Source organism: Ovis aries, chromosome 21 (genome assembly GCF_016772045.2).
Source record: "Ovis aries strain OAR_USU_Benz2616 breed Rambouillet chromosome 21, ARS-UI_Ramb_v3.0, whole genome shotgun sequence".
Taxonomy (NCBI): Eukaryota; Metazoa; Chordata; class Mammalia; order Artiodactyla; family Bovidae; genus Ovis; species Ovis aries.
The window spans coordinates 36415930-36432288 of NC_056074.1; the positions used below are offsets into that span (position 1 = coordinate 36415930).

General features: G+C 50.5%; 2 protein-coding genes across 18 annotated transcripts; one reads left to right on the forward strand and one right to left on the reverse strand.

Annotated features, from left to right (window-relative positions):
- Positions 1 to 246: 246 nt before the first annotated feature.
- Positions 247 to 10099, reverse strand: LOC101106637 (lysosomal membrane ascorbate-dependent ferrireductase CYB561A3). Of its 13 annotated transcripts, none has more exons than XM_060404017.1 (8): positions 9438 to 9596; positions 8948 to 9291; positions 8092 to 8222; positions 7070 to 7175; positions 5868 to 6066; positions 3901 to 4109; positions 3140 to 3294; positions 247 to 2421 (listed from the first exon to the last, which is right to left on the reverse strand). In XM_060404017.1, exons 5-8 carry the CDS (start codon positions 6049 to 6051, stop codon positions 2163 to 2165), a joined length of 807 nt encoding a protein of 268 aa, XP_060260000.1. In that variant the 5' UTR covers positions 6052 to 6066; positions 7070 to 7175; positions 8092 to 8222; positions 8948 to 9291; positions 9438 to 9596; the 3' UTR covers positions 247 to 2162. The 13 variants fall into 13 exon arrangements, with proteins under 13 accessions (XP_060260000.1, XP_060260003.1, XP_060260004.1 ...); XM_060404020.1 differs by having other exon boundaries at positions 247 to 1205; positions 2265 to 2421; positions 7070 to 7742; positions 8092 to 9291; XM_060404021.1 differs by having other exon boundaries at positions 247 to 1660; positions 2265 to 2421; positions 7070 to 7742; positions 8092 to 9291.
- Positions 10100 to 10127: 28 nt separating this feature from the next.
- TMEM138 (transmembrane protein 138) lies at positions 10128 to 16085 on the forward strand. 5 transcript variants are annotated; one of them, XM_012101975.4, is made up of 5 exons: positions 10128 to 10159; positions 11899 to 12152; positions 13386 to 13557; positions 15131 to 15206; positions 15479 to 16085. In XM_012101975.4, the coding sequence occupies exons 2-5, from the start codon at positions 12025 to 12027 to the stop codon at positions 15589 to 15591; spliced, it is 489 nt and encodes a 162-aa protein (XP_011957365.1). In that variant the 5' UTR covers positions 10128 to 10159; positions 11899 to 12024; the 3' UTR covers positions 15592 to 16085. The 5 variants fall into 5 exon arrangements, with proteins under 5 accessions (XP_011957365.1, XP_014958616.1, XP_042094130.1 ...); XM_042238196.1 differs by having other exon boundaries at positions 10136 to 10717; XM_015103130.4 differs by having other exon boundaries at positions 15131 to 16085.
- Positions 16086 to 16359: the final 274 nt, after the last annotated feature.

A 16359-nucleotide genomic window follows, 5' to 3' on the forward strand; every position in this document is an offset into this window, starting at 1 on the left:
GTCTTGTGTTCCAGAAAATGAAAGAGGAAACAGCTCCTTCCTGGTAAGATAACCAAATCCTCAAAGGCTGTTTACTTTTAAGGACAAGTTCAGGATCCCAGAATCACGTGCAATTGCAGGAAAAGAGTCATGTGGACCTTTGGTGCCTTTGGGTTTGTCCCTCCCCAAGTCTGAGGGTCAGAACTAGCCCATGGCTTCTGCAAATGGCCCAAGCTCACGTCACAGTGTCATTTCAGCACAGAAGCCTTTGATTCTTAAAAACACATTTAATGAAAGTCAAGCCTCTTAAGTCAAATGCCTACCCACGTGGAGAAAAGGGGGAACTGGTCTTGTGACCAGAGTGCCAGGCGGGCATCCCAGTGCCTTTGGAGGGTCTCAGGCGCTTGGGAAGTTCAGTCACAGCCCTCTTGCCAGCATCTGGCCACGTGGGGTGGGGCAGACAGTCAGCCTTGTTGCCTCCTGCCAGAAGTCAAGACACCAGGTGTCCTGCCGCTTGTCACCTAAGCACAGCAGCATGGAGCCTGGGACCTGGCAGGGCCTGTGTGCAGAGGGCAGTGCCAAAACTTAGGAGCAAGCCCTGCCACCCCAGTCTCTCACTGGGAGAAAAGCAACACCTCACACTTGCGTCACACCAGAGACTTGTCTGCTAGGCAAGCAGCCACGGGGGAGGGGTGGGGGGGCAACTGAGGCACCTGGAGGCTCAGCAAGGGCTGCCCCGGGGGTGGCCATGGCTCCCAGGGCTCTGCTGGGTACAGCGCACCGCCGCGTCTGCTGGGTTCAGTGCACTGCAACGTTGGCACGTTTGACGGTGAGCAGCAGAATGAAGATGGCTGGGCAAGGGCCCTGGTGAGCACAAGGTTGATCCCACCTGGGGACAGGCAGGCGAGCTTGGACCCAGTAAGGGAAAGGGAAGAGGTCTGCTACTCCGAGGGACAGCTGGACAGGCTCTTCTCAGAAGAGCAGGTTACGCAGGGCTGTGCAGCAGTGACGGGCATGTCAGTCACAGGGAAGAGCCAGGATCCAGGCCCCAGTCGCAGCAGCAGCTAGCAGGGCACGTAGAACACGTAGACACAGAAGGCAGCGACAGGAAACGAGTAGCAAGCAGCCGGCCCTCAGCTTCTCTTCTGCAGAAGCGGCTCTGCCAGTCCCCGCGCTCCTTCCAGCATCACCTCTGGCGTTCCCACCCAGCCTCGTGTCCTGGTGGGCTGGATGGGAGGTTACAAGAACAGATGCAGCCTGGCCGGGGCGGCAGCCTAAACTTCGGGGGAAAGCCAACGGAAGCCCTGGCTCCCCCACTCTTCACAATGTGGATGGCACTCAATTCCCAGCTTATCTGAGTCCTCAGGATTCCCTACCACATCCTTAGGGGTATGAGGGGAAGCGAACTTGACTTCATACAAGCAGCAACAGAATGAGCAGCCAGGGCAAGAAGGCCAGGGGTAAACGGATGACCTGAGAAGTCAATGCCAAGAAGGGGCAGAGAAGCCAAAGCCCTCAAGGAAAGCACATGGGCAGGCTGTGGGGGAGCAGGCCCACCCAGAGGCAAGGGGAGCCTGGGGCCCGCAACCAGCGAGAGCAGAGCTTCAGGGAGGAGTTTAGACTGCACACCGACTGCTCCTGGGAGCCCCTTCCTGCTTCACTCCCCGCCACGCAACAGAGCCTGGAAAGACAAGCAGGTGTCAAAATGGCCCGTGGCCTATAGGAGTCCCGCCAGGCCTGAGCTGCTCAGACAGACCCCAACCTGCAGGGTGAGCCCCAAGTCCACCCACCACACTGTTCAAGGAAGCCCCAGAGTCCCTCAACCGACACACCCCATCCCTCAGGTGCCTACATGGCCGAAAACAGGCAAAAAATGCCCCAAGCCCCAACCGGTCACCACACCCCCACGAGGAAAGCTCCCATCCCACTAGATGAGCTCTGAAGCTGGAGAAGCAGGAATCAGCACACCTCCTCCTCACACTACAGCCCTTCCTTGGGGAAGGTAAGGCCACACTTGCCCGTGAGACCACAGCCATCTGGGGAGGGGAGGAACCCCCTGCTCCCCCAGCAGACAGGCCTCTAGGAGCAGCTGCACTTGCCACGACAGGAAGTGCTGGGTTCACTCTGGTGCTCCCCGCCAGCCAGCAGAACCCCGCCTTCAAGCGACTTGGTTTCTCACCATGTTACTGGGCTGGTCTTCCTGGCAAAGCCCAAGCCTTTACTGGGTGACCCCTCCCTAGACCCGGCCCTACCCCAACCTGAAACAGGAGACCAAGACCCCATACCTCTCTCTCGGCCTGCATCCCTGGCTCTGGGCGTTTCCAAGATGAAGCCAGTAGGATATAGAGCACCAGCAGCCCAAAGACCACCACCAGCATCCCAGCGCAGTTGGCAAAGACAGCCTCACTGGGCAAGTTGGAGTATGACTTGGTGCCATTTTTCCTGAGGATGACAAAACAATGCAGGCCCTTGAGGAACTTTTCTACCTGTTTTTGCCCAATGCAGGACCCAATGCCACTAACAGAGGATGAGAAAGACTTCCCAGGGCCCGCTGCAACCTGGAATATTAACATACTTTCTAAGTCTCTGCCGTGACTAGTGTCTGCAGAATGCTATCTACCCTTGAGGAAGCTGAAGCTCCCAGACATGACATGAACTCGTCCCGAGTTACACAACTAGGAAATGGCACAGCCAAAATCTATACCCAGGTCTGACCTCAAATCTTGTCTGCTCCTCACTGCAGCCCCACTGCCTCCCCAAATGGAGAACAGTAGTGGTTAGGTGTACGAACTCTAGTCCTCTAACTCAGCTCTGCCACTTACTGGCACATTGCTAAACCTCTCTGTGCCTCTGTTCCCTAATTTATACGTGGCAGTGACATTACCAACGCTGTAGGGCACTTGGAGGATTAAATTTGAGACGTTTAGAATAGTTTCTGCCACAGAGTAGATTCTGAATCACTTTGATAGTGGGTAAGTATTTGGTGACCAGTTTACCAATCTCCGCCTAAGGAAAGATGAGTCCATTACCTTTCAGATCAGGAACGAGCTCAACCCCAAAGGCTTCCCTCCCTCAGACGGGTCCTATGACCCATCTTTTGAAGACCCTGTTCCTGCCCCTCACCTTACAGTTGGGGGTCCCACGCACCCCCCACACTCACAGACTGAAGAAAAGCTTCTCGTTAATGCCAGAAACAACAGACGCAATGGCGAGAGAGAGAATGGAGGCTCCAAAGAAGACGTGGATGGGTTTCAGGAGGCTGCGCAGCCACATGGATGCCCAGGGCAGCAGGAAGACCGAGAAGCCCAGGAACCACTGTGGACACAGGAAATACCTGACTGTACTGCGTGTCACCAAAGGCACACCGGGTCACACCACCCATTAGCACCCCTGCTCGTCAATGAACTCTGGCCCACCTCTCGCAGCTCAACCCTCCTGCCAGGCACTGCAGCCTCCTCCCTGTGGTCTGACACAAACAGGAATGTCACCTACATGAAAAGCCTCCCCCTCCCGCAAACCCAGCCCTCCTTGTTTGTCTCTGCTTCCTTCCTATCCTGGCTCACAAAACTCCAACTCGTACACGGCTACAATCAGGATGTGGATACTACTGCTCGAATTGCTTTCGGTTCACAGAAAAGGGGAGTGGAAAAGGTGACTTAGATTCAGCCTGGTACGTCCTGGGATCGAGTTAGCTCAGAGCGCTCCAGGACCACAGTGGGTGGTGTGAGGGGTGAGAGTGGAACAGGGTGAATGGGAGAACCACCAGCCTCCCAGAGCCCCTCCCACTGCCGATGCTACAGCATGCGCCCTGGCACACCATCTCCAGGCACTGAGCAGAAGGAAGACTTGGTGCTGATGCCAGGGAAGCCCCAGCCGGAGTGGGCAGCCAGTGGGAACCCAAGGAGGACAGAGAGTACCCACCTGGCAGGCGAAGAGGAAGATGGTGGTGATGCCCAGCCAGCTGTGTAGGGAGTAGAGATGGGGGATCTTTGCATGGTTGTGAAATTCAAAGACTGCGTGCAGCCCCAGCACAGTCAGGAGGAAGGCCAGCAGGTGCATGGCTGCGTGGCCAGATTTCCAGGGCAGCCTGGGCCCTACCCATGACTGGGGCAGGCGGTAGACCAGCGATGCTGTCGGAGAGAGCAGTCTCAGGGCTCGGCCTCTTCCCCTCGTGCTCACCCAAGCATCAGGGGAATCAGCCTGCCGTGATCCCAAACAGCTTCCCAACAGGGAGGAGGAAGTTTTAGGACACCAGTATCAACTCTGCAGCATCTTCCATCCTGGCATCACTTCTAGTGCAGCCATCAGCCATGAAGGGGGAGAAGGGACCATGATAAAGGGGAGGAGCGGGGGCAGGGATAAACCAGGAGTTTGGGATTAGCAGATACAAATTACTACATATAAAACAGATAAATAGTAAGATCCTAGTGTGTAACACAGGGAACTATATTCACTGTCTTGTAATAAACTACCATGGAAAAGAATATATGTGTGTGTGTATAATATATATATATACACTGAATATAAAACTGAATCAGTGTATATTGGAAACTAACCCAACATTGTAAATCACCTATACTTCAATTTTTTGGACTTCCCAGGTGGCTTAGCGGTAAAGAATCCTCCCACCAATGCAGGAGACGTGGTCTGATCCCTGGGTCAGGATGATCCCATGGAGAAGGAAATGGCAACCCGCTCCAGTACTCTTGCCTGGGAAATCTCATGGACAGAAGAGAAGGGCAGGCTACAGTCCATAAGTTAGTGGCTAAACAACAACAATACTTCAATTTAGGAAATTCCCTGGTGGTCTGGACAGGGAAGCCTGGCATGCTGCAGTCCCTGGGGTCACAAAGAGTCGGACACGACTGAGCGACTGAACTGAATTGGTGGTATATGCCACGTGTATGCATTTTTATATACAGGTTGAAAGCAGTGTCACATTCATTATTTCATCTAACTGGAAGAACTCTCACAACTGAAGTGAGCTGTCAAGGACGCAAGTTTTAAGGTTAGATAACCAAGGTCCAAATCCCAGCTCCACCTCTCAGCTATCTGGCATCTTCTTTCTAAATCTCAGTTTCCTCATCTGTAAAATGGAGACAATGGAGCCCACCTCACGGTTTGCTCACACACATCATGAAATGATGACCACAGTAAGTTTAGTGAACCCCCATCTTCTCATACAGATTCAGAATTAAATAGAAAAAAATTTTTTCTTGTGATGACAACTCTGTGGATTTACTATCTGAACTTTCATATTTAACACACAGCAGTATTAAAAACCATATTGATCATGTACATTATATCCCTAATACTTATTTATCTTAAAACTGGAAGTCTGTGCCTTTTGACAACCTTTGTTCAATTCCCCTTCCCCTCCACCCCTCACCTCTGCTGCTGCTGCTACTAAGTCGCTTCAGCTGTGTCCGACTCTGTGCCACCCCATAAACGGCTGCCCACCAGGCTCCCCCGTCCCTGGGATTCTCCAAGCAAGAACACTGGAGTGAGTTGCCATTTCCTTCTCCAATGCATGAAATGAAAAGTGAAAGTGAAGTTGCTCAGTCGTGTCCAACTCTTCGAGACCCCATGGACCGCAGCCTACCAGCCTCCTCCTACCAGGATCCTCCATCCATGGGATTTTCCAGGCAAGGGTACTGGAGTGGGGTGTCATCGCCTTCTCTGGACCCCTCACTCCACAAATCTGATCTTTTTTACTCTTACTATGAGCTTGTTTGTTTTTGAAATATAATTGACCTACACAGCACTATGTTACTTCCTGTTACATTACACAGTGATTTGATACTTCTGTACATTTCAAAATGATCACTGTGACGCTGCCCCGCACGGGCCTGGGCCACACCACGTGTCCACTGCCTACCCGTACTCACCAGCACTGTAGAGCACCACCATGCTTGTCACCATGAGCACCGGGTGCCAGTTGAACATGAGGATGCTGCCATCCCAGGCAAAGCCACCGTGCCAGTACCGCATCCAGTAGATGGTGGAGAGGATGCATATCGAGCCCAGGGAGCACAGTGCCAGGACAGACAGGTAAAACCATCCCACAGCCATTCTGACCAGGCAGCCCTAGAGGAAGGGGGAATCACACACCCCTGCTGGCTCGGGGGCACCCCACGCGCCAGCTAGAGGAGGTAACATTGACCTTGCTCTTGGCCGGAAGGGTGGTTCCCCTGCCATCAGCCTGGGCACTGTCCCATGAAGCCTTGACGGCAGGCTGGACCCCATCTCTGGTTATGAACAATGAGTGAGAGTGAGGCGCCGCCCCACCATTTGGTGGTGTACAGTGCAGCCAGCTCAGCCCCAGGGCTGGCCCTGGAGAGAGGCCTCCTCTGCGGTGGCCAGATGCTAAGTCCAGAGCCCTAGGATGGGTCCTCCCCTCACAGGACCAGAGATAAAGAATTATACTTCCACTCCTCACAAAAAGAAAGGGCAGAAATCAAAATCCAGGCTAGATAACCCCAAGCCTTCCGTTCTAACATAAGGAGGCAAAATTCACAGTCTCCACACTATTAATCAGGCCACCTGGGAGAAAAGTGTTATAGGATCCCACTTCAGAGTTCTTCCCCAGACAGTGACCTCTACCCATGGGAAGATAAGATAGGGTCTTTGCTCCAGTCCCCATACTCCACATCTTAAAAGCCTGCAGCTGGTCCCAGACCTGCAACTTCTGCTTTCTCTTCTCTAGGGAAAGTCCAGAGGAGAAAAGAGGAAGCAAGAACTCATGATCTAGAAAGCAAAGAGTTTATTTTGAGGTTTCCACGTATACCTGATAACTCAGAAACCAACTCTGGTTCCAGGCATGGTGAATGCCTAGCCCCCTAAGCAGCTGCTCTTAAAAGCCAGGCAAGTGGGCGTGAGGGTTGGCAGGCAGTCTGCAAAGCCACAGGATGCCCCTGCTTTCAGCATGAAAACAGCTCTCAAGGCAGGCACACCGTCCCCAACGAGTCAGGCCAAGTAGGTGACACATGACTTCTGGAACTTGAGGTTCCTCAACTGGAACCAGCTAACACGAGAAGAGGCCCCTAAAATCGCCAAGAACTCCCAACGAAATAAAACATTTGACCCTCACCTTTATACCCAGTGACAAGCTGACAGAGTAGTGGCCTGGACTCCAATTCTTAGGCTCTGAGGCTCCTTGAGCAAATCACTTAACATCTGAAGGACTGTCTTCTCATCTGAAAGAAAACCATGGCAACAGGATGTAACTTACTGAAAGGCAGCTATGAACAGACATCACACCAGAACCTTAAGACACATGATTGATCCCATGTTCTCCTCTTGACAATCCTGTGAGGGATTATTTCCATTCCAAAACCCCATGTTTTTCACTTGATCACAGGTTGCCAGAGGATCAAGTGAGAAAATATGTAAGGACATTGTAAATTATTAAAATTTTCTTAGTAGTATTACAGCATTTCATCCTAACTACCAACGAAACCCTGAAGCCCATGGCCCCTATGGCTGCCCAAGCCTCTCGGTGGTCCCGATTCCATGTCGTGCCAGCTCTCTCGATGCCAAGTATCCACCTAATCAGAAACAGGTGTGGAGCTCTCACAAAGGGATCCAAGGTGGCAGAAGTCTCTGAGAAAGCAAGATTTGAGTGCTGGGGCGGGGGGGGGGGGGGAATATAAGCTTTCAGGAGGTTAGAGGGAGAAAATCATTCCACTTGCTTCCCGGAAGCTTTTGGACTCAGCTGCTGAACTCAGCAATTTGCTCGCCAGCCTGAGGTGTCCCCTTCGTTCCTGTAAGAGCAGTGGAAGTTTCAGGTCACCAGATGTTCAATCACCTCCTCTCCAGGGAGGTGTCAGCACAAAGAGGCTCCCCATCAGCAGGCTCCATCCACTGGCTAGTATCTACTTTTAAATTTGTTTCCCTTTGTAAGAGGAAAAAAGAAAATGTCCAAAAGGGACCATACCCACCCCCCTAGAAGAGATTCTGGATTACTGCTCTGGGACAGACTTGGAATAGACAGTGGGGACACTTTCCTGACAGACCGGCTGCAATGTTTTACTGCTCAGAGTACACAGACGAGCCCTCCCTCTGCTTGAAATGGAGAGCAAAAGGAGAGAAAAAGAACGCAGTGAAAATTACCATCCAAATGCTAAGAATATCCTCTCATTTATTCCAAGAGAGTAGTATGTGCTAAGATTTCAGGATGTGTGCAGGCTCCTAGTCTGCCCACACTTGTAGAGCCACATTCGAAGACAAAAGTCCACAAAGTCCTATAAAGTGTGAGAATAGTAAATATCTTAGACTTTGCGGGCCATATGGTTTGTCATAACTGTGCTATCAACTCTTGATATACTGCAAAAGTAGTCATAAACAATACTTTCACAAACGTATGGGCTGTGTTCAAAAAACTATGGACACTGAAATTTCAGTTTTTGTATCATTTCGTCACAAAATATCCTTTTCTTTTCAATCACTGAAAAATGTAAAACCCATTCAGGCCAGCCAGATTTGGCCTGTGGGTCATGTTTGTTGACCCTGATCTAAGGAGTTGTACTCTCCCAACCTAATACACTCTCAATCCCTAAGCAAAAAGGATTCTCCCAAGCTGCACTAAAACAGATCAAGCCCTGGGGCAGAAATGGGTATATCCTACTCAGCCCTAGTCTTAGGGAAACCCTCGATTCCAAACTTTTTCACATGCACTTAGAAGTGCAAATAGATCAAGGCACAGCAAGGCTGTTGGCTGCTCCCACTTTTCAGATGAATGGTGGAGGGCTTTAGGAATCTTGAGACCCAGCGTTAGAGCTCAAATCCTAAACTTTTACCTTACAGATTAAAAATACTGGGGCCCAAACTATGAAAATGACTCGGCCAAGGTGAGTGGCAGAGCTGGTAAAAAGACTCCAGGTTGACTCCCCCTCAGCTCCAAGGACGCCTCACTTCCAAACGGAGCTTCCTTAAAGTCAGGGACTTAGGAGTGAGAGGCCTTAAATACCAGGCAGGAGATAGGTAAACAAGGTCCTCCTGAGCGCCAGAGGGATTACAGGAACGCCCTTTGCACGGTGCTCTGGTCTGACCGAAGTGTCCAGAGACTGATCCTTGACTCGCCAGCCGCCGGGACCACCTTGGTCCCAGCTAACCTTGGCATCACCGACTCAATGAAGTCTGAGTAAACTCCGGGAGCTGGTGATGGACAGGGAGGCTTGGCGTGCTGCGGTTCATGGGGTCGCAGAGTCGGACACGACTGAGCGACTGAACTCAACTGAACCTTGGGTGAAAAGGTAGGCTCCGCCTGCTGACTGCGACTTCCGAAAAGTTTTCGTGCTTTACAACCACCACCTGTGGAAGGAAGGGCACGGAGAATGGTGTCCATTTCCTAGGAGAGAAAACTTAGAGACAGGGGTCGTGACGGCGCGAAACGAGATAGTAGCGAAGCTAGCACTCGAACCCAGATCCCTGAACTCCCAGCCCGGGCTCTTTCTCACCCCCGAACCACAGTGAGACGCAAGGGGACTGGGGTCTCCGAGACCCGTCTCTTGCCAACCCGCGCCAGAGCCGCTGCTCCCTTGGCTCCTGAAAGATGCAGAGAGACTCTCAGCAACAATCTCGACCACCACGCACCGCTGCACTTGAGCCGAAAAGCTGGGGGGGGGGGGGGTATTGTCCTCTTATAGGCTCGCATACTTCCGGTCGCGCGCGTGGCCACCTGGGAAATGAAGTCCCGGATCTCGGGGTCCCCAGCTCTCGGGCTCCAAGGCGCTGACCCCCAACTCCAGTTCTTCGGCGGGCGTTTCTTCCCTCACCCCGAGGTACCGGGGACCAGGAACGCCGTCACGGGTCGGCCCTGTCCTCGCCCTCAGCCCCACGATTCCGTTGAAGCGGAAATGTTCGGGCCAAGGCGAAGCCTCTGGCCAGAGGCTGGCCCTCCGCAAGGCGGCGCGCGGGGTGAACGGGAGGCCTTGGCCGGATTTAGGAACCCTGGAACAGGCCGCGGCGACGCTGGGAAGGCCCGGAGAGACGCGAGCCCAGAAAAGCGGGGGCCCAAACATGGCGGCCGAGTCGGCCATACAGCGGGGTGAGAAAGCCTAGGACAAGCGTGTAGCACGGCGCAAGCTGAGCCCGCGTCCGCCATCTACTTCCGGAACTTAAAGCCGGTTTCCGGAAGCCAGAGTGGTATCCCCATGACAACCGACGTTGGACCTCTGAGGTGAGTCCTTGTTGAGGAGTGTGTGAAGAGGCCAGAAGTCGGAATTTCGTTGTTAATTGCTTTGGTTTTGGTTTTTCGCTAAGGCAGTCCCATTTAAAAGTGGGTTGGGACGGGTGGGGAAAATTGCTCTGCTCTACCGAGGGAACGCGGCAGATAGCGGTGAGAAGACCGAATTGCTTCGTTACCTTGAGAAATCACCGCTACGCTAACCCGAGGTGATGGTCATCCTTCCCTTAGAGATGGCGGTGAGCGGTTCTGTTTAACGGAGCCTCACAACAGCCTTCTGTGGCGGCCTGTGAAGTAGCGGTTAAGAGCATGGGCTTTCGTATCACACCTAGTTGTGAATCCTGGAGGAACGGCTTGAACTCTGACACTGTCCTTGCCTGCAGAATGCGGATAATTCTTTCCCATCTTGCAGAGTAGTTTCTCGAGGACTAAAGGAATTTATCCTGGTTGACAAGTGCGGGTACATAGGTGATACTATCAATGTTATTTGATGAATAAAGAAACTCGGCTCAGAGAAAACCACAGTGTACATCCTCAGTGGGACTTCATTAGGTGAGGTGGACGAGGTTCTGCGACTTCTCAGAGGCTCTGTGTAAAGTGGGGCTATAAGCATAACAACAGCTAGTTCTTAAAATGGATATAGGATTAAATAAGGAAGTAAATATGCAGAGTTTGTAAAGTAACATTTTACAGATGTTGATTTAATCATTCTGTAACACTTCAAAACATTTTGAAATTTGCTTATGGATTTGATCCAGCTGGAGAGGGTCATAGGACAACCCCAGAGCAGCTTCTTTGTCTTGGAATAAATGAAAATAAAGGCCCAGCCCCTCTTACCTGGTGCCATTGTGTCGCTACCATAATCTTTAACGTTAGAAGAGCACTATTTCCTCTCAGCTTTTTCTTCCTACACCATTAACCACTTCTCTGCCAATGTTTTTCCTGCCTGTGTGCATGCTTAGTTGTGTCTGACTCTTTGTGACCCCATGATCTGCAGCCACGAGGCTTTTCTGTCCACTGAATTTTCCAGGCAAGAATACTGGAGTGGGTTGCCATTTCCTCCTCCAGGGGATCTTCCCAACCCAGGGATCAAACCCATGTCTCCTGCATTGGCAGGTGGATTCTTTACCACTGAACCACCTGGGAAGCCCTTTCCTGCCTAGTTGCATGTAAACCTGTCAGTTTTGTAGGAGGCAGCTTTGAGCAGTAGTTAAGTGCTCAGACTCCAGACCCAGACTGCCTAGATCTGAATGCTAGCCCTGCCAATTACTAGCAATATAACGTTGGACAAATTATTTTACCTCCCTGAGCTTTAATTGTCCCCTCTATAAAATGGAGAGAGTAATAGTGTGTCTTCCACCTCAAGGGTAATGGAGAGATTTAAATAATGTTCTGCCTAGAACTATAAGTGATATACAAAGATTTGCTTCTGCAATTAGAATTATTATCACTATATGACCAGACATATAGTGTATTTGTGTATTTTTCCTAGATTCCTTTGGACTCAGAACTGGTTAGAAAGAGCTCTACATTTAGAGGGTTTCGGGTATGGAGACAGGTTTGAGGGTGAGGGTCCCTGGAAGGAATGACTAGTTGGCATTTTTTGTTGTTGGTTTTGTCATCGATGTATCACAAGCACCTAGAATGGTGCCTGGCACATAGTAGGTCCTACGTAAATATTTATTGTACTGTTGAATTTCTAACCTCTCTTTTCTTCTTTTTGGCTTCAACAGACCCTTGTCTTAGAGCAAGGGAAGCAGCTGCCATTCTGAAGAACTCAGTGCCTGGGGGAGGACCAGTAGTTGTTTTCTGAGGAACTGTGGAATGTGCCCTTGGGGACGCAAGAGAGCAGAAGGAAGATGCTTCAGACCAGTAACTATAGCCTGGTGCTCTCCCTGCAGTTCCTGCTGCTGTCCTATGACCTCTTTGTCAATTCCTTCTCTGAGCTTCTCCGAGCAGCTCCAGTCATACAGCTGGTGCTCTTCATGTGAGTGGGACTGCGCAGCTCAACCCAGTCATTTCAGAAAAGCATGATTTAGCATTTTAAAGTTATTAATAGAGAAATATCAGGGAAAATAAAATTGCAGTTTGTCTTGGGTACTCCATGGTCCATAGACATGTCACAGGATACACTATTTTGATACTTCCGCTTTGATATACTTCTAACAAGGGTTTGGGACACGGGAAGCAGTGCACATAGAAAAAGAGGGTCAGATTGTTGACACTGTCATTATCTGCATCTGTGAGTAGAAAGTGTCTTACAGTGCCATGAAACAGGGTTGCAAAATGTCAGATAAAGGGGTTATCAGGGACTTCCTGGCGGTCCAGGGGTTAGGACTTGGCGCCTTCACTGCCCTGGCCCTGAGTAAAAATAATCTTTTTTGGCGGGGGAGCTGTTCTGGGTTTTCGTTGCAGCACAGGCTCTCTAGTTGCCCTGTGGCATGTGGGATCTTAGTTCCCTGACCAGGATTAAACCTGCATCCCCTGCATTGGAAGGCAGAGTCATAACCACTGAACCACCAGGAAGTTTCCAGAATAATCATATTGATAACATATATGCACCCCAGAGGATGGAGGCTGTTGTCATTTTTCGTCCACAGTGATTTTTAGTCTCCATGAGTCAAGTTCTAAACAGAAAACCACAATTTTAGACCCTGTCTTCACTCAGCAAATGTTCATCAGCCTACCAGACAGTGCCATATTTGCAGTGGTGGACCTGACAGGTTCTGTTTGATGGAATTTCCATTCTAGTGGAGAGAGACAAATATTTTAATAACTTCAAATAGTAATAAATGTTATACAGTAGATATAAAGTATGTGGAATGGGGAGAAGAAAGTAGTGGCGTGAAAGAAAAGTTTCTGAAGAGGGGACATTTGAACCAACACTTGAATGGCACTAGGCACCAGGTTATTTGACAGGGCTGGCATTTTATGGATACAAGGAGGAAACTAGCTGCTTCTCACAGGTGCCTCAGAGGCTTGTTGAGTTGGGAGTGTCAGCAGGAAAGTCTTGTCCATAGACTGCCACTCAACTGATGGGACCAACAGGTAGCAGGTAGTTTTAATTTCATGTCATTTGGGGTCCAAAACCCACACTACCTCTGCGGGGCGGGGTTCAGAGGCAAGGAAAGACCTCATGGTGTCCCTTAGGATTCAGGGCCGACTCGTGGATGCTCCACAGGCCTCCATTTGGCTGTCCTTTTGTTTTCCATGTTTGCAGCATCCAGGATATCGCAGTCCTCTTCAACATCATCATCATTTTCCTCATGTTCTTCAACACCTTCGTCTTCCAGGCTGGCCTGGTCAACCTCCTCTTCCATAAGTTCAAAGGGACCATCATCCTGACAGCTGTGTACTTCGCCCTGAGCATCTCTTTTCATGTCTGGGTCATGGTAAGAGGGAGGCTCTGAGTCCTTAAAAGACTTGAAATGTCTTATCTGTGGGAACCCAGCAGCTCTGGATGTTTATCTCACAGAATCCTTTATAAGGAACAGGTGAAATGAATGTGGTCCAGCCTGGAGCTCGACACATGAGAATTTCATAAGGTACTTTTTCTCAACCTTATGTGTTGAAGAACACCCTTATCCAGGAGTTGAGGGGCACTTGTGGAACGTTTGATTCTTTTTGCCCCAGAAGACCTGCAGGTTAAAACAGGAAATTGAATCTGTTCCATCATTAGCTGTTTGGGCAGGTGCGTGTTGATACAGGGTATTCTTAGGCATCAGTGTCCCATGGGAAAGAGCCAGGCGGGAGTGCCACGAGCCTTCTGCTGTGTCCCTATCACTTACATTAGGAGAACGAGCCTCCGAGATGCCTCCCTCTGGTTCTAACATAGGCCTTGAAGCAGATCCAGTTTTCGTGGTTTCAGATTTCTTTTTTTTTTTCTTTTTTTCTTTTTTTTTTTTTTTTGCTGTACCTAGTGACTTAATAGGAGAAGGCAGTGGCAACCCACTCCAGCACTCTTGCCTGGAAAATCCCACGGTGGAGGAGCCTGGTAGGCAGCCATCCATGGGGTCGCAAAGAGTCGGACATGACTGAGCAACTTCACTTTCACTTTTCACTTTCATGCATTGGAGAAGGAAATGGCAACCCACTCCAGTGTTCTTGCCTGGAGAATCCCAGAGACGGGGGAGCCTGGTGGGCAGCCATCTATGGGGTCGCAGAGTCGGACATGACTGAAGCGACATAACAGCAACAGCGACTTATGGGCTCTTAGTTCCCCGACCAGTGATCAAACCCGTTCTCCCTGCATTGGACGTGCGGAGTCCTAACCACTGGGCCACCAGGGAATTCCTTCAGATTTCTTCTCCACAAATTCTTCTCTGTGGGTATCTCATGTGTTTCTTGGTACTCATTTAATGGAACACGTTAAAACCTCAGGGTTCTCTAGGCATTTCTTTACTAAAGGCACCTTCTCAGACTAAACCTCCCGTTAGATTGCCCCTGTGATTCCACAGAGAGAACAAGAACTCACAGGGGAGAAGCAGCACAGTGCCAAAGTCTCAAGGTGCTTCCCAGAGAGGATTGTCTCTGCTCAGGTTCCTAGAGCCAAAATAGTCCTGGCTTTGTACTGTGAAGCTGCTAATCTGATTAAACTCTGAGAGCACCAAGCCTTTATCTGACAGGAACCAAGCCTCAGATTTCCAAGGCAAGACAGTGACCATGCTGAACTCCTGAGATAATGTGTATCATTTCTCATTGGCTAAGGCAATGGGATGAAAGGAAATAAATGGCTTAGTTCAAACTTACTCCCTCAGGGTTAAAAGAATTACTTCCTCTACAGCAAAACACAAGGGGACTTGCTGAAGCTTGTTTGAGAAACACTCCTTTGGCTTGTGGAAAGAAAGAAGGGGGTGAGATTAGCCTGATACTAAATCAAGCAGCATCTCTGCAGCTCACCAGGCTGGAGATGTCAGGGCCTCATCTGGCCATTCACTTTTCTCTGTCTACTCTTGTCTCCTTCAGAACTTACGCTGGAAAAACTCCAACCGCTTTGTCTGGACAGATGGACTTCAAACATTGTTTGTATTCCAGAGGCTAGGTAAGAACCACAGCAACCTCAGGCCTCACTTTGGCCCCACCTGTGGCTCTGGCAGCGAGGGCCTTGATCCTGACTTCCCAGCCCATCACAGCCGGCGTGAGATGAGTGGAACAGCCATGCCAAGACCAGGAGAGACCACTGCCCTCTGCCCTTTCTGGGAGTCACTGGGAAATCGTGAGACAGGGCCCCTCAGCCTCATCTGGTCATGTTCTTCCCCTGAAACAAACACTCGGGTGCATCCCTGACTCTTCTTTCCTGTTTATTCTCCACAGCGGCAGTGTTGTACTGTTACTTTTACAAACGGACAGCTGTGAGGCTAGGCGACCCTCGCTTCTACCAGGACTCTTTATGGCTGCGCAAGAAGTTCATGCAAGTTCAAAGGTGACCGTTTTCTGTCACATCGATGAACGCCTTTCCTTCTTGACAGAAGTCACACTGGGGGCTCTGCAGAGGCGGCGGTCGGCCCTGTGTGCTAGGAAGTAGCTTGACATTCTGAGGACAGGCCCCAGCCAGTCAGTGTGCAGCAGGTGAAGAGGCGGAGCCTCCCTCTAGCACATTAAAGTGTCCCCAGTGCAGACTCCTGAACATCATCCCTTCCCAGCCTCCTGCTGCAGCCCTGCCCCCTTTCCTTCCCGCTCTCTGCCCCACTTCTTCACCAAGGGCTTCGTGGCTTTTTCCCAAGGGAACTTTCCACCGACCCTAGTACAGGAGGAGCTCCCAGCCCCGGCTCTTTTTGCACTGCACACTGATGATTGAAGGACGCAAAGAGTGACGCTTCTGGGCTCCTGACTGAGCACACCTCAGACATTTAGATTTTATACCCAAGGTACTTTTTTTTTACATTGTATAAATAGGAAATAAATTCTTTTCCATAAATGATGACGTCTCTGCCTTGCTCAGTACCTCTGTGGTTAAGAGGAATGCCAAGTCCTAGCCTAGCCTAGCCTTAGCGTCTGCTTGGTCCAGTGGGCAAATTGAGCCACAGAGCAGATATGGGTATTCCTTGAATCGCATTGTGAGTACAAGATATTTTTGCAGAAAAGATGTGATCTGATGCCCCACCCCCATCTCTGGAGTTTCAGACTGCCATGTTTTATTCAGTCTTTCCGCCTGTCAGAGCCCAGAACCGTCCTCAGGAGAGTGAAATGTTGCC